The sequence below is a fragment of the Corvus cornix genome, chromosome 1A (genome assembly GCF_000738735.6).
Source record: "Corvus cornix cornix isolate S_Up_H32 chromosome 1A, ASM73873v5, whole genome shotgun sequence".
NCBI classification, from domain to species: Eukaryota; Metazoa; Chordata; class Aves; order Passeriformes; family Corvidae; genus Corvus; species Corvus cornix.
In genome coordinates this window covers 11,006,152-11,029,542 of record NC_047057.1, presented here as the reverse complement: position 1 = coordinate 11,029,542, position 23,391 = coordinate 11,006,152, and the positions used below count along the sequence as shown (strand labels likewise).

At 37.0% G+C, this 23,391-nt stretch overlaps 1 protein-coding gene across 11 annotated transcripts in view; it reads right to left on the bottom strand.

Moving 5' to 3' along the window:
• Positions 1 to 23,391, bottom strand: part of MAGI2 (membrane associated guanylate kinase, WW and PDZ domain containing 2) — a 717,920-nt gene that overhangs the window by 273,174 nt on the left and 421,355 nt on the right. For all 11 annotated transcript variants that reach the window (XM_039570838.1, XM_039570837.1, XM_039570839.1 and 8 more), the window contains one exon: positions 22,237 to 22,356. In XM_039570838.1, the coding sequence (XP_039426772.1) occupies positions 22,237 to 22,356 (120 nt within the window). The remainder of the gene's footprint in view (positions 1 to 22,236; positions 22,357 to 23,391) is intronic.

Genomic DNA, 23,391 nt, shown 5'->3' with positions numbered 1-23,391 from the left:
CCTTCAAAACCTCTACACTAAACATCAAAAGAAAATCTAACATCTTTAGTTAATAGAGAATAAATTGCAATTAGTATATAAGCAAGAGGCATGGGGGCAGTTTACTGCCTGTGAAAACCAAATTTCTCTTATATGCAGCCAGATGTTAGTTTCTGATGTGAATTTTCCTTTTAGCTCAAAATAGGAATTTTAATTAATAGCACTAATCAAAAGTTGCTCCAATCTTTTAAAAAATGTAAATAAATAACACTTATTCACCATGTGAATACTAAGATGAGTCTTGTAAAATAAATACATAAAAATTAGCATTTTTGATCAAAAGTACAGATGGGAAAGACTTATTTTGTTCTTAAAGCTGGATTCCAGGGACATTTAAGTTAATAATTTCCCCAAATCATTTTCTCAGTCTGTGCTTTGGTTTACTTTTGATTTCCTAAATGAGAACTTTTCTGCTGCTTCCTTTCAAAAACATTTTATAACCCAAAGGATTTTGCTGTCAGAAATTAACCCTGAGAGCTAGATGAAATCCTTTCTTTTTAAATTTAATCTGGATATTTTACTTATACTGCTCACAACACCCTAAATAACCTCTCTTCCCTGCTGACATTTACACATTTCAAATATTTGAGAGCATGTTGTGCCATCACTTTTTCACCGTAGTTATACAAATCATTTAATCTTTTCATTATGGTGGTCTCTCTGTGCTCGATAAAAAATTAAATTGAATAAATACATAAATACACTGAGTAATCAGGTAAAACTCTAAATCTACTTTATCCACACTACTTACAGCTTACTCCTTTGTCTATAGAGATTTCGTTTCCCAAATAATACTATAAACCTTACCTTGAATGCAAACTTTAAACAGCATTCAACTCACTTTAAACATCTAACTCACCTTGGCACTTCTAAGATTTTTGGCACAAGTATTTTCAGTCATCTTAGATAATTTTCTCCCTAAAGTAACTGGATTCAAAAGTTTGATAATCTTCAGTAATTATATCATTATTTTAGCTAATGCTGAGCTAATTAATAACAAAACTGCTTAACACCAGACACATGACTCCCAATACAGGACCCTGTTTTTACAGGCTCCTGTAATAATGAAGAACTCTGAAGAGACGAAATTATATGAAAAAATCTATGAGCCCCACTAATTATTTTCCGTAGACAATAAAAACTTTCTCCTAAGCACCTGTGGAAAGGGATTTTTTACTCATTATACTAATAGTCCATACTTATGTTGTGTAAAAGAAACTAGAGAATGTGATTAAAAAGATGTGTCTTTCTTTTAATTTTACAGTTTCTCAAATTTACTCATTCTTACTGCTTGAGCTCTGTCTGTGGGTAACTAGTTTGTGGATAGTTCATTTCAAGGATTATTAAAATTCTGGGCTATGATTAGTGATTTGATTGGATAAGAGAAGTCACATGTTTTTGGTTATCACAAGAATAATAATATATGTAGGTTACGGGGGTTCTGAGGTCCAGTCGGGACGGCCGGACGTAGACGGTAACGGATGGAGACGAGAGATCTCTATAGGCAGGTCTCGGGACACAGCCGGTTTATTGTAAAGGGCGTGGGTATTGGGGCACTGCTCAGAGCTGCTAGACTCAGCTCTGAGCAGGCCCAAGAGAGCAAGAGAGTAAACGGGTGAGAGAGAGAGAGGGTGTAAGAGCAAGAGTAGAAGTGGAAGAGAGAAGTATGAGAATCGAAGTAGAAGTGAAGAGAGAATGAGAATTGAAGTAGAAGTGAAGAGAGAATGAGAATTGAAGTAGAAGTGTCTGAAGTCCTGGTTACAATACAATAAATCATCTTCTGTACTGAATATTCTAATTGTCACTAACCAATCTAATACAAGATACAAATCCTATAGCATTTACATACAGCCTATAAGAGTTCTTATATTACCATAGAGTGTTACATCTTAACTTCTAAAAACTACTCTTTGGACCCCTTCTGCTGAGCTAGTAGGGTCTGCTCTGACCCTTGGACCTGCCTGCTAGCAGAGGGTATTGTTCAATCAAAAGGGGATTACTTCAGTGGCCATACCATTGTTTTCTAGTTGTTCAGTAACTAAGACCTGGTATTTCAAAAGTGGCTTTCATTTCGATGTTGCCTGTAGTTTTCATATTCCCAAAATCTTTTGTCAGGCAATCATATTTCCAAGGCTTTCCTGTTTCATCTTCCCCAACAATATAAAAATCCTAAATGGAGAACAATCATGAAACAGCATGCTTATGGTAACCCTGCAATAAATATTCACAGTGGTTGATGTATCTGCTGAGATTCAAATAAGTTGTAATAGAATCTGCAAAATTAGAGTAAAAACAAGTAGTGTACTAGAGTGAAGGGTTATTTCAATTACCAAAGTAATAAACACTGAAAGAGATGTCATATTATTTACTACAGTTTCATTTCTTAACACCACTCATTTCAAACCCACAGACTAAATAGCATGCATTAAGATAATTTTTGATAACTAACAGTGAAAACATAATTTTAACTGATAATGGAACATAAATCATGATCTTTAGATTTTGGCTTTTCCAGGTTCATTAACTGACCTGGAGGAGTACATTCTAACTTTACATTTGGATAGTATGGTGATTTATAAGTGACTTTAAGATGAGAAAATGAAGGCCTGTAATACCCAACCCCCAAATTTCTAAATATATCTCATAAGTAATTTTCATGTTTAACTACCTTCTTAACCTTATGGTAGGCAACTACTGGCAATAAGATGCTTCTGGTCCTACATTTTTCACATTATTTCATGTAGACTGCATTCAGGTATATTTCTCAAAATGGTAAGTTATCTCATGGTTACAAATTTTACTTTTGTAGTGTCATGGTATGTTCACCAAATACATACCACCTGAACTGATTTCTAAACTCTCAATCCATTCCTTGTTGGAATGTGCATCTTAAGCATAGGGCAACACAAAAAAATATAAGTATTGGGTTTGAAATTAATATTTTACACATATAGACAAAAAAATTAGAATTACCTCAAGATGATTTTCACTTAATTTTTTTATATAATGTGTTGGCTAAATGATGGGTGAAAACTTTGCCCCAGTAATAAGACAGTAAGAGACACAGCTGGGAAACATTATACTGGTGATGCAACTATACCTTACAACTCAAACACGAAACCATGAGCATGAATCACCTGTGAGACTGTCAATCTCCTGAGGACCAAATCCCACTTGCCCACTCTCACAAATTAATTTTCTTTGCTGATTTATAAAAAAAAATTATTTAATAAAAAGACCTTTTAATTAACCTGGACTTTAACCAGTTTATTGAAACTGGTGACAATGAAATTATGAAAGGCAATACACAATTTTTCTAGCTTTAGATGTTGTACTCTATTCTTCCTAATTATCCAGAACATCAGAGATGCCTCTATGATCTCCTTAGAAAGACAGGGGAAGATCACCTAGATTTCTGAATTTTTTCCTTAATTCTGAAATAACTGAGGACTAATCAGGATTTTTGTCACAGTAATATGATCGGGAGTGTGAAAATATATCCCTCACATCCTCGTCAACTAACATGACTGCATAGGCAAAAGCCCCAGAGTGGACATATTTATACTAGCAAAGAACGCCTCTTGTTGGGGTAGTTTATCTTATTCATGGAACCAGTGGGAGTTCTGTCCTCATAAAACCTCTCTTGCTAACATAAGGCACATTTTCTCAAGCATGTTTTACCGATGTGAATATATCAGCAAATATGTCTTAGTGTAAGAAGCCTTTAATTCAATTAGCAATTAATACTTTTCAAGCCTTAATACTTTTACTGGATAAATTAATTATATTAACTTATATAATAATTATGATTAACGATAGGAAAATTTTACCTCATATTCAAACAAAGTTTTAATCACATTCCTGACAATCATACAATTCCAAAGGTATTGTATGTATTTCAGAATTGTCTTGTGTCCTTCAGATTCACTATTTTTTATCTTTTTTTCAGAAGATGATTTTTCTGATATTAAAAGTCTTCACTAGACCTTTTAGAAACCTTCTAGGTTATGTCTATACGTCTTCCTTTTTGTCTTTTTTTACTGCCTTATTTGTCTTTCATCCTACTGATGTCATTTTAGCTTAAAAAAATTGTATTGCTTGGGGGGAAAACAGAAGTATGTTTTCCTACTAAGGTAAGTTTGATTTGCCTGGTGCCTAAGTGGATACCAGGAGACAAAGTGATCAGATATAGTTCCCTCTTCACACATATGTTTGAAATCTCATTTTATTGCTGTGTTTCAGAAGCAATATTATCTCAGCCTCATGGATGTCTATTTTTCTGATCTTATTGCTAACTTAGTTCATTGCAATTGCAATTCTTGCTTTCCAATTAGAGGTGAAAGATACTCAGTTTCAGTTATTTACTCAGAGTTCATGTGGGACCATTCAGGAATGTATCTGTTGTGTAAAAATATATCTTAAACACAGATCTTCAAAAACACTCATAAGTTTTCTAGAGGAAAAGGTATCATTTCACAATAGCACAAAAGTACCAGAACAGATAGAAAATGCAGAGTCTAGAAATTACAAATAATAAATGCAAGAAATAAGTATCTGTCTTATTAGAAACTATGAAATAATCAATGACCTGATGAACACTGGAATATTCAGTGAAGATGATGATGAGCATTTGATTGCATTTATTAAGAAATGGTTTCCATGAAAGCAAAAACCTTAACTGTTGAGAAATAAATTCTTTGGGGATTTAAGTTATTTATGCTTACAGTTTTTCACAAGGCACCATTGAAACCCTTTACCCCAAATAATGCTGGAGAAGCTTAAAAGTTGCAAATGGGTACTGGGCACCAGTAAGCATCATCCCAGAGGGACCAAAAAAAAAAAGACAAGAAAGCTTGTCTTTTTTCAGGAGCAGCTTATATTTGCTGCCTTGGAAAGAAGAACAATAATGTGTCTAGGAAGGAGATACAAGTCAGTGAAGGTGTTCAAGAAAAAGAACGCATCAGTGAAGGACAAAATGAACTAATTCTAACTAAGACAGAAAGGACATATGCTGTGCTTGATCTGACTTGCAAATACAATGTATCAGGGGAAAATTCTGGCACAAAGCAAAATTATTAATAAGTAATGATAGCTGGTACCCAAGCCCCACTAGGGGGACAAGGAGGTCCTAGTGGGGAGTGTCAAGCTTCCAGGCTTCCTCTAAGGGCAGGGAGTTCTTTCCCCAGCCTTTTTGAAGTGAAGGACTGGAGGTCTTGCTTCAAGACCCCATTCCTCTGAGCAGCAGATGTGGGTGAAGAGGCCACAGGGACCAGAACACCATTAACTTGACTTTCCTCTGTGCCACAGAACATGAGTCTTCTCTAAACCAGTTCTAGTGAACTAAAGCATAGATGCTTTCTGTGCATTTTTTTCTCTGAAAAAAAAATTACTTTTTGCTGTAATAAAAAATTGTCCAGATTTCACTTTTTTTGCCCTTTATATTACATTCTTAGCTTCCAGTCATCCTGCATAAATTCATGGTACCTCAAATTTTAGTTTCTTCCAGACTAACATCCTGTAATTTCCCATCGCTACCAAAGGATATTTAATTTTAACACCACCTTACTCCCTCTAATTTAATCTGGAAATACTCAATTCTTTCAGACTTCCCACTTTCAGCTTGATTGCTCTTCTCCCTTCCTGCGATGCTCTGTGATGATGTCCCAGGTTACACATGCCAAACCCATCCAAGTGCTATTGAGGAGAGTGTTAAAGCAGTGAGGCTGGTGGAGAAACAACAGTGAGCACTGACTGGAGGAGCTGCAGTGAAGTGACATGTTGATAACTTACACTTTGGATCCAGAATTTGAAGCATTTCAGTGCCAAAAAGCAAGTGGGGAAAAAAGAAACCCATGAAAGAATAGTAAAACAGTATATGCAATGGAATATTCTCTAATTCTAGGAATGTTTAGACAGTATTTAGGAATAGTTTAGTTAGACTGAACAAATTAGAAGTCAGAATGCAGTGTGGGAAAAATCAGGGAGAAAGATGATCATTACCTCTCTTAGGCAGGTCAAACCCAGAGTAAGAAAAATGATGTTGAATGTCCTCGGTGGATACAAATAGGGACAGTGGATTAAATCTGTGCACAGTAAAATCTCCAGCCAAGTATCAGGAAGCATTTTCTCCCCATTAGGATGTCAGATCACAGAGCTGTCTCCCAAGGGAGGTGGTGCAAGGAGCTTCACTGTATGAGTCATTTAAAATTAGACTGAAACAAAGCACCTGCATATACCTCAGGCAACATAGCTCCGTTGGCGGGCAGACAACCTCAATGACCTGACAAGACTTAACCAGCTCTCCTTTCTATCATTCCATTTAATTTTAGTCTTTTCACATTAAGTAAAATGAGAAAAAATAGCATTCTGTGTAGCACTCACACATTCGTTTCCTCAAGTGACTGATTACAAATGAAAAATACATAAATTGTGATAAATATTCAGACATCTGATAGGTAAATCTAATGACTACCTCTGGTTTGTGTTATTATTTAGGAAGTTATTTTAAAACATTCCCCCTCTCCCCCCTACCGAAATGACAAATTTGCCTCGCCAGAAGGTGAGCCAGCCAGGGGTAATCAAATACATAAACAAGATTTAGTTATACCTGGGATGATTATGGTTAGAGCATTTATTTTTGGACTCCTACTGCTTGAAATATCTACCTTTTCAGGCACTCCTAAAGAATGCCAAAGCAAAAACGGTAGCAGCAGAAAAGAAGACAGTGCTGATAAGAAAACATTTATGTCTGATCAGCAAGACATTCCAAATTTGCTCCCCTGAGTTTTTCAGCATGTATTTCAGAGGACTGAATACCTCATTTGATTTTTTTTTTTTTCCAATTTCAGCCACCATGGGCTAAAAGGAGAAAGGAGAAGATTTAGCCTTAAGTTTTGGGGGAGTTTACAGGAAAAGAACACAGGGAAAAAAATTATTAATTCATTCTTAATCCATTTCTGATATTAAAATTCACTTCACTCTCCTCTTTATTATTATTTATAGTTATTTTCCATGATTGAAAAGGAATTAACATATCTGTAATTATACACTGCAGGATGTGGGGGAGAAAGTAGAATGGCAAAGAAAAGTTCAGTGTTCTCAAAACAGGAATAAAAGGTAACTTCCACTGCAGAAACCCAGTACCTGACCTCCTGGACTGGCAGTGAGGATACTAAATGTATTTATCAAATTTTATGGTTGAAGAAGAGCAAATAAAGTATCAATATTTAGGCAAGAGGGGAAAGAGGGGAAAATATCCAAGTACACAGTGACCTATTATTCTGACCTCAAAACTACACAGGGCTTTAAAACACACTTTGAAGACAAAAAACGGGAACCTGATCTCTCTTCAGGGTGAGTTTTATGTGAACCCTTGCATAGGAAGTGACTAAACCAACATGATTCATTCAGCTTAGCAGAACGAGAATGAGGTGAAATGCAGATTCTACATGTCTGAGGGGTGATGCAATGAAAAATTAGCTATAAAACCATAATTTTTAATGCAATTTCATACAGTGTAGTCTGTCCTGTGTAACCTCTAGAAACTACTACAGGAAAGTGCAATATTTACAGGTGATATATAATATCTTCCAGTCCCATATGGGGAACTATGTTGGATATCAGTCATATTCAAAGATACATCAAAAATGCAAGGGCCAGTTAAGTTTAGACCCTTGATTAGCTCCCAAAGGAGAGTCATGTAAATGAAATCTAGTACTGACATAAAAGTGAATGATGTTGGCTTATAAGGAACAAAATCCAGAAATTAGAGATAATTTTCTATGTAGATGAGAAGTGATGTTCTAGAGCAATATTTTCATATGAAATAAGAACAAGATAGTCTATGAGATAGAGCTTGATAAGTTTACAACAGCAGAAGTCTGGAATCCTTTTCTTAGAAAGATCAGAATGATGCAGAATGAGGGAGGGAGTTCTTGCATCCAAAGCATGCCACCAGAAGCACACAGTGTGTGTCAAGGATGGCCAAACTGAGAGCTTTAAACTGGTAATTACAGGAAAGGTGGAGATTCCTCAAAAAGCAAGTGAGCAAACTGAGGATGGAATAGATAAGGCAAGAGCCAGGGGAGATGGGAAGAGAAGTGACATAGAAATCAACAAACCCAATGATGAAGTGGAATCACTTTAAGCACAGGTCCATAAAGACGGAGGTTCCTGAGAAGCAATCTTGAGACTGTTGTGGTGAACGAACACAGCTGGGTGCCTCTCTGAAATGCTTGGCAATAATGGATATGGCATGGGGAATCAACGGGAGGAATCAGAAATCCACATGCAGTTACATTCATTGAGCTAATGGAGACATGAGGCAATAGCAACTAAATTTCTGCAGTGGCTGGGTACAGACTCTTTTGGAAAGACAGGCTGGGAAGGGGAGGTGACATTTTTGTGAGACTGCAGATGAAATGCCTGGAGCTCTGCCCAAGGATAATGCACTGGTTATTCTTCCCCAGGTGCATTTCCTTTTGCTGAACTTCATGAGTTTACTCTCAGCTTAATTCTCCAGCCCGTTCAGGTCTATTTGAATGGCAGCATGACTGTCTCTGTATCAGTCACTCCCAGTTTTGTATCATCTACAAATTTGCAGAGGGTACACTGTCCCATTTTCTGAATCATTACTGAAGATGTTTGAGGAACAATATTGGCCCCAGTATCAAACCCTGGCATAACACCACCAGTGTCTTACCTCCACCCTGACTTTGAACCACTGATCTCAACCCTCTGGACCTGGCTGTTCAGCCAGTTTTCAATCCATCATACTGCTCTCTTGTCCATATTTTGCCAGCTTGTCCATAAGAGTGTTGTCAGAAACAGTGTCAAAAGTCTTGTCAAAGTCCAGATAGGAAACATTTGCTGCCCCCTCTTCATTCACAAAGTTGATCACTAGATCAGTGAGGCACCTTCCAGCCTAATGAATTCTGTGAGCCTGTGATCTTGAGGATGACCATTTGTGTGTGCCAGACAAGAAGAGCAGACAGACTGTGGCAATCTGTGTGTCAGATCGCTGATAGCCACTGTAGCACCAAAGTGGCTGGCACTGAGTAATATCAGGTTTACTGATATGAGTAAACCTGGAACCTGACCCCGTACCTGTCAGGCCTCTTTTGCAATCCTGGGGAATGTTAGAACTGACTTCCTCTGAATTTATGGTCATCAGGGCTATTGATGAAAACGGTAGCTCATCTCTGTATCTGTACCCAGTAGATTAAAACACTGATGCATTTCCCTGTCCTCTGATCATCAGCCCTGGAATACAGTCCCTGTTCTGCTAAGGGCCTCTTCTGGGATCTTAAACAGGTCTTCAGCTGTATAGGAGTGTTCACCTCATCTACTTAACTCCTTCAGCATGAGCCCTGTAATTTAGTGCATCCAAAGTTAAGAACTGAAATTCTCAATATAGAGAATGGAGAGAACTGAATGTCTCTAGGGGATGATTAGGAGCATTAAGTTAAACACTTAATGTTACATAGTGTAAATAACCTCTCAGTTACACGCAAATTTTCCTGGTGAATTACTGACTCATTCATACAATGAAAATGTACAGAATTAAATGAAAGAAGAATATTCAATATTTATTTTTATCTGAATGCTGTGTGTCTTCATAACGTATCATGTAAACTTTTGCGGTTGATAAAGTAGATGTGCCGTGAAGAATTTTTTCAATGCCTAATAAAAAAGTACAAAGAAGGCATTGGAAGTAGCTGGTTTGTTTTACCTTCCTTTGCCTTGATGACTTATTTGGAATGTCACTTCTAAAAGTAAATACTATCTCACAAGCCAGTGTATTTCTGAGCATCTTTGGAATGAGGAGTGGAAAGAACAATTTCCATCAAAGGAAAGTAATTAATTTTTAAATTGCAGGTCAGCTGCATGAAGCCTCCTATAAAATATACCACTATTCTTTGCCCAACCCTTTTTTTACAAATAAAGATTATACTTATAAGTTGAAAAATTATTGCAGTGCTGAAAACAGTGGAAACTGCAACCTGTAATTCAAACACCTCGTTTTTCTATACATTAACAGCAATTTGACAAAACAATGCACTTCTACGGGGAAAAAGCCTATCTCAAAAAACTTGTTGTCTATGTGATGTCAGGAGCTAGACACCGCAATGTATTCATGTTTCTTCCTGAATCTTGCTTATCTAATTGGATTGCCACACTCCAAAAAAGGGTCTCTTGAGTTCATATTGGCTGTTTCACCATATGAAGGCACATGTAAAAATTAGGCTCTGTACAAGCCATGTACCATTAAGATAAACACTCCAAACACACTATATATGTACAATGAGGAGAAATGATGAAATTTTCAAAAATCAGAATGATTTTCCTTAGGAAAAGACATCATCTTTTAATCTTGTGCTTGGAGTGATTTCCTTTTTTCCCCCCCATGTGATTTTCACGGACAGAATCAGTAGTACCAAAGGTCAGAAATAGTTTAGGATGCAGGAAATTACTCATAACTGATAAAACTAAAAAAGCATACAGAATTTAGGTAGACACTGCTTAAAGCCCAGAAGGTCACAGATGCAGGCTCTGCTCCAGCTGATTCAACCTAATCCTCAACATAGAAGATAATACCAAATTTTCACCTCTCCGTCCCTAAAAATATCTCTCTCTGAGCTCGCAAGAGGCAAGAGGGTTATTGTGCCATGGTCAGCTCAGCCTCCTCACAAAGCACCTTCTGTTGACTGTGGTCCTGTTAGCGGTTTCTACCTGACCCTCCAGTATAATCCCAGTAAGGAAAAGGCAAAAGCACCACGCCTCCTAGGGGTGGCAACCCAAACTTTTGCTTTACCCTAATCAACCAAGCATATTGTCTTTGTCTCTAGGTTATTCCTTTAGGTAGAACAACCCACTCTGGCATTGATGGTAAGCCCTTAATGTGGGTTGCAATGAGGCACCAAAGGCTGGGAGCTGATACTGTAAAGGCACTGCCAGGTAAGATTATGAAGGGAAATTTTTAAATAGTGTTACAGGGGCAGCTCCTTCATTTCTATCACTTTGATTTCCTTCCTTTCTCTTTCCAGCTAAATTTTGCCACTGAGCATATAATCATGCACATCTTCATACCATCTGTCTTCTTTCATATTTTTTACAGCTGAGTCAGTGAGAGTTTTAATTTCAATTTTCATCGATCAAGAGATTTTTATCCTGTCTCAGAGAGAGAGGTAGAGGTTTTCCAAAGATAATAACAGTTTCAGTAGCCTGCAGAAGATTTTATTTCTATTTCTTTTAGCTGCAGAGTTTTTATGCTCAGCAGACTAGTATCCAAATACAGCTGGGAAAAATATGACAACAAAATGTGTGCTAGAGATTACCAACACAAGTACCTGCAACCAAAATCTCCACAGGGAAGTGAAACAGAATTTTTCTCAAAGGACTCTCAATTACGAAGTTAACAACAGCCAGTGGCTTTTGGTTAAGTAAAAGAAACCTGTAAAGAAAAACTTATGTCTGACATATCCCAAGTGCCAGCTTGCTGAGGAGGATGGTCCTTCCCTTGCCACACTCAGTGTATCCATAGCAAATGAAGTGCTCCTCGAAAGAGTGATAGTGAGTGCAGGATCTGCTCCACAGCCTATACCCTCTGCTGTGGAGTTTCTAACAGGCCTGGCACACACTGGGAAAGGGAGGAGGAAAGACTTGCACCTTCCTCCTTGTCTCTCTGTAAAAGCCTTTCTAAGCCTTATCATAGAAGACTGTTAATGGGATATTTTGTGATAACAGGCAGCCTATGCTGCCTACTGTAGTAGAAAATAGGAAACCAACTTGCTTTGGATAAATCGTTTGGAGTTATTATGAACCACACTGAATATAATTCTCTTTAACAGAATGTTTTAAAATGCTGACAATAACATTGTTCCATGCCTTCATGTGCTTGAAGGTTTTTTAGTTGTGAATTAACTCTACTAGTAAAACTTTAAGCAATGAAATCATTCAGCTTGTCTCATTTTAACATGTGGTTAAACTAATAAAACATATTTCTTATTAAATTGGGCAAGAAAGCAGCTGTGAGCTACACCATTTCCAGATCTTCCCAGTGATGGGATCTTCCAGCTCACGAGAGTGAGAGAACACTGCACTCCCAGCTGCAAAACCCATTCAATCCTACCTATATTTACCTACCTTTTAAACACTTTGCCACTTTCGACTAATTTACCAGCAGCCTTTTATTCATCATAGCACCCATCTCTTTCCCTTCCTCACTTATTTTCCATACTGACATTATCTTCCCACTTGCATAACTCTTCACTGAACTCAGCACTTGCTTTACCTTTTCTGTACTTGTTAGCACCCGCTCTTACAAAATCTCTTTGTATCTCCTGCTGTTCCTGATGTGCCCTCAGGAAGAATTATTTATAGCCACACTATGATGTCACCAACTTCAGGCAGATGAAGTTGGAAAGGATTTGCAGAGATCATTTTGTCCAACCCCCCTGCTTAAGGAGGGTCACTCAGAGCAGGCTGCCCATGGCCAGATGTCTTTTGAATATCTCCAAAGACGGAGACTCCACAACCTCCTTGGGCAACCTGTGCCAGCACTTGGTCACTTTCACAGCAAAAAGTGTTTTATGATATTCAGACGGGACACGTGTTTCTATTTGTGCCCACTGCCTCTTCGATACCTCTTTTTATCTCTTTCTCACCTCTTTCATCTCTAAGTGTTCCAATGTACAGCTGTGAGAGCTAAGTGCTGGTCCATGGACACCCACTGCTTGGCATCCAGCTCATTTCCCTACTAACTGCTTTCATCTGTTGTCCTTCATCTTACGATATAAATTTGCAAAAGAAAGGGCTTTCTCGATTTTTTCTCTGCTTCTGCAGCACCTAGCCAGTGGTTTCCAATCTATGCCTGGGGTTCTCTGACAACATGTAAATACAAATAGAAACAATTCTCTTATCTAAAACTCCTAAGACCTTAGTAGGGAAGAGCATTCATATGCACAAAACACAAAGGAAGAACAACTGTATTATTTCCCTACAATCGACCTCAATGTCTCTGGAAGACACTGCAAATGTGTCTGCTCATGGACAGTAAAAGTATTTGATTCCCCATCACCAATTTGAAAGTTCAGTATTCTTATCATTGCACATCACTGTGCAATTCAGAAGGCCTTAAAGATTTTTTTTCTTACTTGTAGATTTTTTTCTCCCATAGTCTGAATTCATTGGTGGAGTATGTAATATAATTTGGTGGTGAACTTAGATCAAAGCAAGATTTTTGTCTTTGCATTCCTCTGATCTTCAGCAGCCTTGAGGATGCTCTAAACTACATCAGATATCAACCTGCCATGTTCATGGACATCTTGCATCCTATCTCTTCCTGGTGATGACTGAAGGAGATCAGACTTACCCTTAACTGAGTCTGGAAACACAACTAAATTCTGAAGAGCCACTCATTTTGCAGACTGTGGCACCTCTCCTGCACCACTTTCAGTGCTGGTGCACTTTGCTCATGCAGGTGTAGCTTTCTGCTGCACCAGTAGTATCTTTTAAAACTTATTCTGTATTTTTGGCTATTTTTTTCTGTATGCACAAAATAAAATAACTGTAAATGTAGGTCATCACCTGTGCTTTTTATTTAATTCTCTAGCAGCATATCTGACCTTGATTTCTGATTGCTTCTCCACTCTTTTCTTTGGAAATACAAGAACCTTCCATTGGCCAAAACCCCCTGTAGTTCTATTTATGCTTTCATTTACACAAGGTAAAACATAGAGTCATTATTTTTGAAAACAGTGTAAACCAAATATACAGATTTCCCTACACTTGAAAGGTTTTGTTCATTTTTTTTTAATATCTTCAGGGTTTTTTGTTTTGTTTTTAATCAGAAACTCCTTGCTTTGAAACACAAACACTTCTTTTAGTGCTTGTGGTTTTTTGGTCTTTTATCTTGCTTTAATTAGCTCACTTGGGAAGTAATGTAACTGTATTGCAGAAAAAGCTGTATCAGTAGCTGAATCCTTCTTTTCAATTAACCATACAAATCCAGGCCTTCTTCCCACACTCATACTGCATTATTTCACACTTGGCACAACCTACTTCTCTCAAAGTCCTTCATTATTTTAAGGTCATTCTGACAGGATGCTTCCTGTCTTATTTTGTGCCAGCAGGCAGAAAGATGAACACTTTTGTTCACCTGTCTGGAGTCCCCCATAGCAACCATGACCAGGGTTGCATCCAGGACTGCAAAGTCTTATAATACCTTGCTATTGAAACAGCGTAATCAAAGTGAGATTTAAAAAAAACCCCACAATTTCTTCCAAGGCCATAAAAGGGATTTTTTTGTGTCTTGCTGCAAAGCAATTTCTGCTGAAAGAATAGAAATATGGAAACTGCAATCCTTGCTAGTATACAGAGGCCTTATCCTGATTTTATAGAACATTGTGCAAACAAGGGGAGACTTTAAGGGTCAGTTTTGCTCCCAGGAAACTACATGTGTGTCTGGAAGGCAGAAGCAGGGACAGGCAAACAAGGAGAAATAGAGAATAATTTCCTGGATACACAGGGCAGAATTAGGAAGGCCAAAGAAAATCTGGAGTCAGGATTGCTGAAGGACATCAAGGGCAACAGGAGAGATTTTACAGCCACAGCAGCAAGTAAAGGAACACTGGGGAGAACGTGGGCCAGTGTGACAGGAGACCAAGTGATGGAGAGTGTAGGAAAGGATAATCTATGGTAGGAAAGGGTGAAGGACTCAGACTTCATTCCCTCAGACTTTATTGGCAAAGTCTGCTGCTCACTCCCAGGCCATTCAGGTCTTTGCTTAGGACCAAAAATGGCAGAAACTACCCATGGTACAGAAGGATCAAATTAGGTACTAATTAGGTCAGCTGGACATGTGCAAGTCCATAGGACTGGATAGGATGCATATGAAAATGCCAGGAAACTGGCTTGATGTTGTTTCGGGACCATTCTCTATCACATTTGAAAAGTTGTGATTAAGAAAGCAAAGACTAGAGAAGGCACTTGTTAGTCTTCAAAAAAGGCAAGAAAGATTTAGGGAACATACTCAGAAAAAACCCATAATCTTTTGATTCATAGGAAGATGTTAATAGAAAGGTATTGTGGAAGCTTCAGTATACCTTGTGCTTAGAAAATACTAAAGCTTCAATATTTTTGGAAAATTCTGAGATTGAGAGAAACAGAAACGGGATTTTCTCCATTTGTTTTCAAAAGAACCTCCCAAACACTTTTTAGACTGCAGTTTATGGTATTTAGCAGAATACTGTTTGATACAGGAAGGTGATCTGATGCTTAATATTGATGAATATCACAAATATAAATGTGTAGTATCCAAAAGGATATAAAATCTAGAGGAGCTTCACAAAGACATAACATGATAAATACATGTCAACTGGATATAACAAATATTGTGTCTTTCCAGTAATGTATTGAAAAATGAAGATCTCTGTAACTGAGCAATGTAGCTAAACATTTCTGCAGAGCACATCATAATGAGTTGCAATTTGAATGGTTAATTCTTTTACATCTTTTGTAATCTCTACAGGTACATGTGCCTTATCAGTGTGATAGCCCGAAAACTCAGGCTGTACAGTTTGATGGTTTTTTTCTAACACAGTTTGCATTTAAACTAAAGCTACACAATATGTACTGCAGGCAAAGTTCACTTAGAAATGTAACTGAAATGCAAACATGAACTGGTTGTGACCTGTTTTATAAAAAAGCCCACAATCAAAACCTAGTGTGTCACACAGACAGCATTAATATATACTATACTGAAGCATACAATACTACACTACAGCCTTTAATTAATCTCTCTACTAGTGCAGGAATATTTCTACTAATAACTACTTTTAAAATTTCTGAGAGATGAAACTTGGATCTCCACCTCTGGAGGTTATTTTAGCTTTTAAATCACATGAGTATGAAAAATTTTTCCCCCAGTATTAAATTGAAATATTCATCTTTTCCAGCTTCATCACATTAGCCCTGGTTACTTATTTGCCCAACTGTGTTTTATTTTTATTCACCCATTGGGCATATTTTAAATTCTCTGAGCTTCTCAATCATTACTCAACAAAGCTCTGTCTGATGAGTTCTCTAAATTTATTCCCTACAGCTCTCCTAGTAATTTGCATTACTTTTGCCTGGACACCTCAGTTTGTTAATACTTTTCTGGTAGTAACAGCACAGAATTCTAAAGATTAGGGTAGAGGTCTTAGCTGAGCTGACACGTGGTCAACCCAGCTTGGGAAAAGACATGAGGGCAAAATTTCTTTCTTTATTTCCCTGCAGTTGAGATCCTCTTGGTGCTGATCTAGCTTTGATACAAAATAAAGTATGTTAACAGTTGTTTTGGTGAGCCTGTTCGAGCAGACAGGGTTTCTGGAGCACTCAGACCCCTATAATTTGTGCTCTGTTGCACCAGGTCCTGCTCTACATCCTGGGAATACACCTGAGCAAAGAATAGTGTTGTCTGTCTAGTTATATGTTCTCTGAATATGGGGGTGAAATGTTGAGACCATATTACTATGAGATCTACCTCTTCAAGAGGCACTTCCAACAGGAATATGATTTTTACTACCAAGTATCTCTTTTCATTCTTCTATGCCCTTGAAAACACTTTCTGCTGTTAAAAGACATGGCTTTTGGAGGACTACTTCTATTTTTATCTCTATGCATCTATCCTCATGAATCCTTTGTTTTCCATTTTAAATCAGAATATTTCATTAACTACTGTGTTTAGGTCTTAGGAGGGTAGCATTTCATTATCTTTATGTTGATTAATTTCCTTTGTATCCATCTGCTGTGGAGTGCTCAGGATGTCCTGCACACAAGGGAACACTGCATACAGTGAGTGGGTGGAATTTTGAATACCTTACAATTTTTACAAGGAAGAATGGAATCAAAACTACTGGAATCAAACACCAGCTCTTTATAAAACCATTTTCACCACAAAGCAGTAATTAAAATCTCCATTGCCTACATGGAGCAGTCCTTAACTCATTTTTAAAATTTACAGATATTAAAATGAAATGTTAATTGAAAACGCATTAGCTGAACAGAAGGGTTTAGATCGTTTAGGCTAAATTTGGCTTGAGAGAAGAAATGATAGCCTATGTAAAACTTAATATCTTCTTAAGGAGACAGAATGGGGACTGTCTCCAGGTGAATGGAATCTGAGCACCTCCCAGTGTTGCTTATGTGCCAGTTGTTGGCAGAGTCACAGGCAAGGCATTGGCTGTGACCCACATTCTCTTCCCCAACAGAGCTCATTATAATGCTGACCCCTTAAAACTCTGCCTAAAACAACTGGAAGTTGTGTCTTCAAATAAGCAAGTAATACAAAACACCAAGGTTTCATCCATGGGATGTATTCAACCTTTTTTTTAAAGATTTAATGATTACAGATTTCTGGAATGCTAAGGAAACCCCAGCTAAGACTCACCCTTCTGCCAAACAATACTCCATCAGAGAAAAAAGCATGGGTGAAATTCTGTTTTCATTTAAGCCAGCTGGAAATTTACCATGGAATTCAGTGGGGCCAAGGAAAGTCCATAATCATATAAGTGGTGAAATAGCTTCAGTGATCGTGGAGATTTCACCAGTGAATGAATTTGAGACAATTCCAAACAATCAAACAAATCATAAAAAGCACATTTTTGAGAAAATTGATGTCACAATAACTAAAATAATTGCTTTTCATGGAATAAATTAAGGACTATTACACTAACAGCAAATAAGATGTCTTTTACAAGACAACTGTTCTGGAGATTTTCTGAGCCAAACAAAAATTTGATAGAAAAAAAGAGTTCTACTTAGTGCATTATTGATAAGTGTACTGGCTGAATTAATTTATGTTCTTATTTTTGTCACATCTTTAGCAGTTATGAACAGGCTTTTTCATATTTTCATTTGTTATAGAGGTCATCATTGCTAAAATCCCCCTTGCTTTAACGTATTTGAAATACATTTCTATCCTTATGGATTGCCAACAACCATGTTTCTTTTTCTTACAGTATTTATACTGAACATCTCTTGTTATTTCTGGTACTACCATTGGATGTGGCAATTTTACCCATAGCATGCATTGCACTTCAACTCTTACATAATTAACTCTTCATAATGATGTCTTACTATAACCTTCAATCTTGTGCCTTAACATATCTGGGTTTCGGAAATATTGAAGCTGTTACATTCCTGTTAATGAGCACTGACATTCTTAAGCAATACACAATTCATTTTCATTCTACTGATGCGCTGCACTGGCTAAGAATTTTGCTGATCTAATAAGGAGATGGGAACAACATTTGATATCAGTGATCCATGAAGTCTCCATTCAAGTTTTGACGTATCGGAGAGATGACTATGCTGAGCCAAACCTCCTACCAGAGAAATTGTAAAAGACTGTACACACACATAGACACACACTTTGTCTGCTCATCACAGCTTTTTCTATTCTGCATATTGACACATTGTGTCAATTCAAGGACCATCTTTGATCTTCATTTCAGAAACTAGGAAAGGAATGTGGGTTATTTTGCTGGGGCATGTCTTCCTGTGTTACATGAGTCCACATGGCACGAGTGGCTTTCATTCTGCACAGGAACCCCTCCTCCTCTGGTTATACAACCATGGTTATGTTATCCAAATAAGTGTGTTGGATAACGAAGTTATCATTTTGAGCCAACTCAGAATTCCTTTAATCAGTACAGTAAATTGAAATTCTACTAAAAAGCAAACAAAGTGAAACCTTTAGGATTTGGTTGTGCTGCTATACAAAGACCTTGAAGTAAATGTTTGGTGTGCTTCAGGCAAACAGCCCCTGCCTCAAAAAGCGAGGTGCTGGTGTATAATAAATTTTTAATTTTATATAAATGTGCATAATAAAATTTGTAATTTTATTACAAATTCAGAACTCAATGACAATGTCACTGAAGTTAACGACTTCGACTGTTAATCTGACTGAGAGTAGAACTGACTCTTGTATTCTTTCTCTTGTTCTGCACTGAATAATGTTACCTAGATTGACAGGGAACTTAGCCACAGGTAAGCTGCAAAACATAGCAACTGTTTATGTAACATTATTATGCTTAAAATAATTCATATCTATAAAGAAAACTTTCTTCCCAGAAGTTGCTCAAAAAGGCATAAGTAGAAAAGTCAAAATAATAATGGATTTAGTCCTACTTAAATGAAATATTTTCATATTTGCAAAACTGCTAAACAAAGAGATTTGTAGAGTTTTTATCATGAACATACTATTGCTTTTCTACAGCACTTTGGAATATTACAGTCATTCACAGTCGTCACAGAAGTGGTAGACAAAGAAAGGAGTATTCAAAGCCTAAAGTAGTAAGAAGGTCACAGAGTATCCTATTTTTAATTCTAAAGAATTTGTAACTTAAAAATCTATTTTAAAACTAAAAAAACCAGGTGTGCTTCAAAGAAAAAAAAAAAGAGCTATACAACTCTATCTAAGAATGTATGTTGCTTTCACTTTTAGATTATATCCTGTCTAGGCTGGAATCACAACTCTTATTTGCTGCAATAGAACAAAATGTTTCTGATTGTTTTTACTGGTTTTATCATTACTATGAGAAAATATCCCCCTCCCAACAATACCAAGTACTGCAATGAACAATACAAACAGTATCAGGTAAGTGTCCACTTGATCTCCTTCTCCTCTGTCTTACCTGAATGTTACTGATTCTCTTTGGAATTCACACTGTAGAAGGCAAATTGACTGAAAACAAACCTTCTAGTCAAAAAGTGATGAAAAACAGCACACGTACACAGTCTGTCTTTTTATCTCAACTAAATGAGAAATCCCTCATTCTTTAAAACATTTTTCTGGTAGAGATGAACTGGTTCATAGTGGTTGTGGTTAGAGAATCAGCACAGACTGACACAGCTACAATATATGGAAACAGCTAAATACAGGATGATTTTCTTAAAACAAAAAAATAATAAAGAAATCTTCAAACCAATCTATTAACACTGAGAACCTTTGAAAGGAAGGCTGATTTGTTTCAGAAATCCAATAACCAATGTTGATAAGAAGAGGAAAATTAATCTCCCAGAGTATGTATGCTCACAGAAGTTGCTTCATATATGCAGGAATTCAAAAGTTATCTTCTCTTCATGAGGGAAATCAAAAATTTCTTTGCTCTGGTTGTTTTAATTGTCACCAGTAAATTTAATCACTGCAGTCCTAATGTGCTCAGGAAAACTTGTGACAGGATGATTAGAAAAATTCTTCCCCAAAGAAGGCGTTACAGTCAAGAATTAACCAAGAAACTGGGGACGTAACTTTGTATGGTCATGTCCAAACATCTTTGCATGGGAACAGGAGAAATAGCATCTGTAAAATAGTTATATTTTCTCATGTGTTACCTATTATTTGCCATAAGGCACAGGCAGATAATATATTATCTGTTTGTTGTCAGAATGTGCATCTGGTGATCAGGAAACCTGGGAATCAAAGACAGGATTTAGGCAGAAATGGTCTGTTGAGTTTAGTTAGTTGCATGTCTAGTTTCTGATTTCTTGGCTTCAGTGAACTTGTCACCTGTGATAAGCAAATGACGTGACAGACATTGCACATAGAGTCATTATTTTTGAAAATAATGTTCAAAGTCACGACTTTGGACCTCTCTTCAGCTGAGTCCTCAGCTGGTTCGAGGAGTTATGCAGACTTCCTCAACCAGTATTTCACCTTGCTGTCCACTCAGCTCTGGTAGCTGGTATTAAAAGACACATCTTAGTATCCCTCGAGGGACAGAAGAGCACTGTGAATTAATTTAACATAGCAGTTCAATCTCCACAAACTTGCTGCAAACTAATGAAATTACATGGGCAAGCAATGACAGACTTGTGCTACACTTAAGCTCCTGTAATGTTACTTTCAAACACCTAAGGTAACAAAAAGACACTTCAAGAAAGGCTTGTTATTTAATTAACCTGTGATAAAAGTAAAATTGTGGTGGTGTATTAATGTTTAGGTAACTTGTATCGTCAGATGTCAGACAGTAGTGAAAAATGTAGAAACCTGAAAAATTACATACTTTCCTTTATTTGATCTTCTTTAATGGAAATCTTTGTTACAAGTTCTGTATTGATATAAGTCTTAATGAAAATTCATTTACTTCACAATGGGTACTTTGTGCTGATTAGGTGGGAAAGAATTATCTTTGCTGCTATTTATAACACAGCTAATGATTTTTTTTTGGTGAATAGCTCCTTATTTATCTTCAGATGCTTTCCTCGACAGGGATAAAGTCAGGACAAAAGGGTCTTCATTGCTTCTTTTGCTACAAGGTGAAAATACAGGGCTGATTTCTGTAAAGTGGCTCTACTCACCCAGGTATTCCCATGTATATGGGTCATATTTTTCCTATAAAGGGCGTTTCCTCTAATTCTGCATATTGCAGTAAAAACCCACTATCCATTACCCAGTTATTTTAAATACTACTGTATTTCCAAGAAACATCTGGTTTAAAATAGTGTACCATTATTCTTGTTTTATTAAAATACCCTGCTATGTAACTGACCACCTCTTTACAACAGTTTCACTTTCAGTATAGCTGTGTTTTGGAAAAGGTTTAAAATCAGATGAATCATAGGTTCTCCTGGGAAGCAGTGTCATGCAGTAAGCTGCTGGCTCTTTGCCCCATAGACGGGCATCTCTAAAACAGCCATTAGGACAGCTCCTGTCCCTCTGCCATATTGCACAATTAATGAGTTCTTTTCAATAACTTTACAAAGCCCGTAAGACAGAGCAAATTCTTCCTCTGTTACTTAAGTAGTGAGGTTTCAACTTCTGATATAGATGGATATTTGCAGGATCACACGTGCAAAGGAAAAGTGTTAGTCTTACACCCGATTTCTGTTGTGGAATGTTAGGAAAACAGCTGTTTGCTGAAATTTTGTGGAAATGTTCTCGAGTATTTCGTGTAAAGGACTACTGTTTGTGTCCTGTAAATGCAATGTAGATTCTCTTAACCACTACAATATACTAAAATTATAATGAACCCATATGCATTTAGCTTTTACATATGAAAATATTTTCATAGTGGCCATATGGCTTTTCACAAATTTCTGATAACAGTAGCAATGACACACTTGTAACAGAATATCCCAGTGCAGTTCCATCTAATTAGAAAACAGTACAATGGAAACATTATACAAATTTAGCAGTAAAAGCATGCTTACCTTCATATGTTCCACTTTCTAGGAGAGCACCACTTTTCTCCAATTCCATAAAATCTTCAACAGTGATGAAAATATAGTCCACACCAGGGACTTCCCCCTCCTTATGTGGCCTTGTGGTGCCTATTAATAATATGAAAGACACACTGTCAAGCATGTGGCCTAAATGTAGAATGATCTTTTTGAAAGCTTTGGAAAATTCACAAAGTAAACCATTTATACATCTTACATAGCACATCTTCCTTGTGAGGATGCCTTTCAAAGCAATATAGCTATATTTGCTGAAACTGACAGAGGTATATGAAATGTATGTTTAAGATCATGCCAGATATTATTTGTATCCATATTGTTTATTCTCACTATCATACAGTTGTTCTTTTTATGTTACTAGAGAGACCCTTAGTGATATCAGGCATTCAGAGGTAACACAAAACAGTCTTGTCTACAATTAATCTGTTTCATGATATTCTAAACATTTATTTAGAACACAAAATAATAGTTCTGTAAGTAAATCTGTAAGGGTTATATTCACATTGCTTGTTTCAGTGCCATAAGTGGACTTGACAAATGGTTAGGCTTTAGGGCCTGTGGGATTCAAATCACCTGCTAACCGTGCTGTCACACTGCAAAGGTGTTTATATTTAGTTATTGCCTCTATTGTCATCTCTGGAAGACAGAACTCCATAAAAGCTGACAGACAATATTACACACAGCCTGAGAAGTGACTTGGCTTAGCTAGCAGAAGTTGGGATGTTAGCAAGGAAGAGTCTGAAATTGACCTGATTTCCTAATGATCCAACCACTAAATAAGTCTCAAAATTCTGTTTGGAAATGGGAGTGTTTTAGGTTCACTTCAGTCTCAGAGTGTTCGAAATATCTTAATGAATTCTTTATCAATACTGTACTGATTACATCACACATGCAGGGTTTGGTTTAAAGACTATTGACATTGGGAAGTGGCTAGAAACCTGTCCAATCTCCTTTCTGTTATTTGAAGACATGGAGACATAGAACTGTTAGGTTAACCCAATTGCCTGTCATAGAGACCTTTTTCTCCTCAGAGACAGCCTGAAGTCCATGGCAAAGACTGAATGAGCCTGTCAAGCTAATATTTCAGTACCTAACATGGGGAATATATTTTGATAAATCTACAAGACC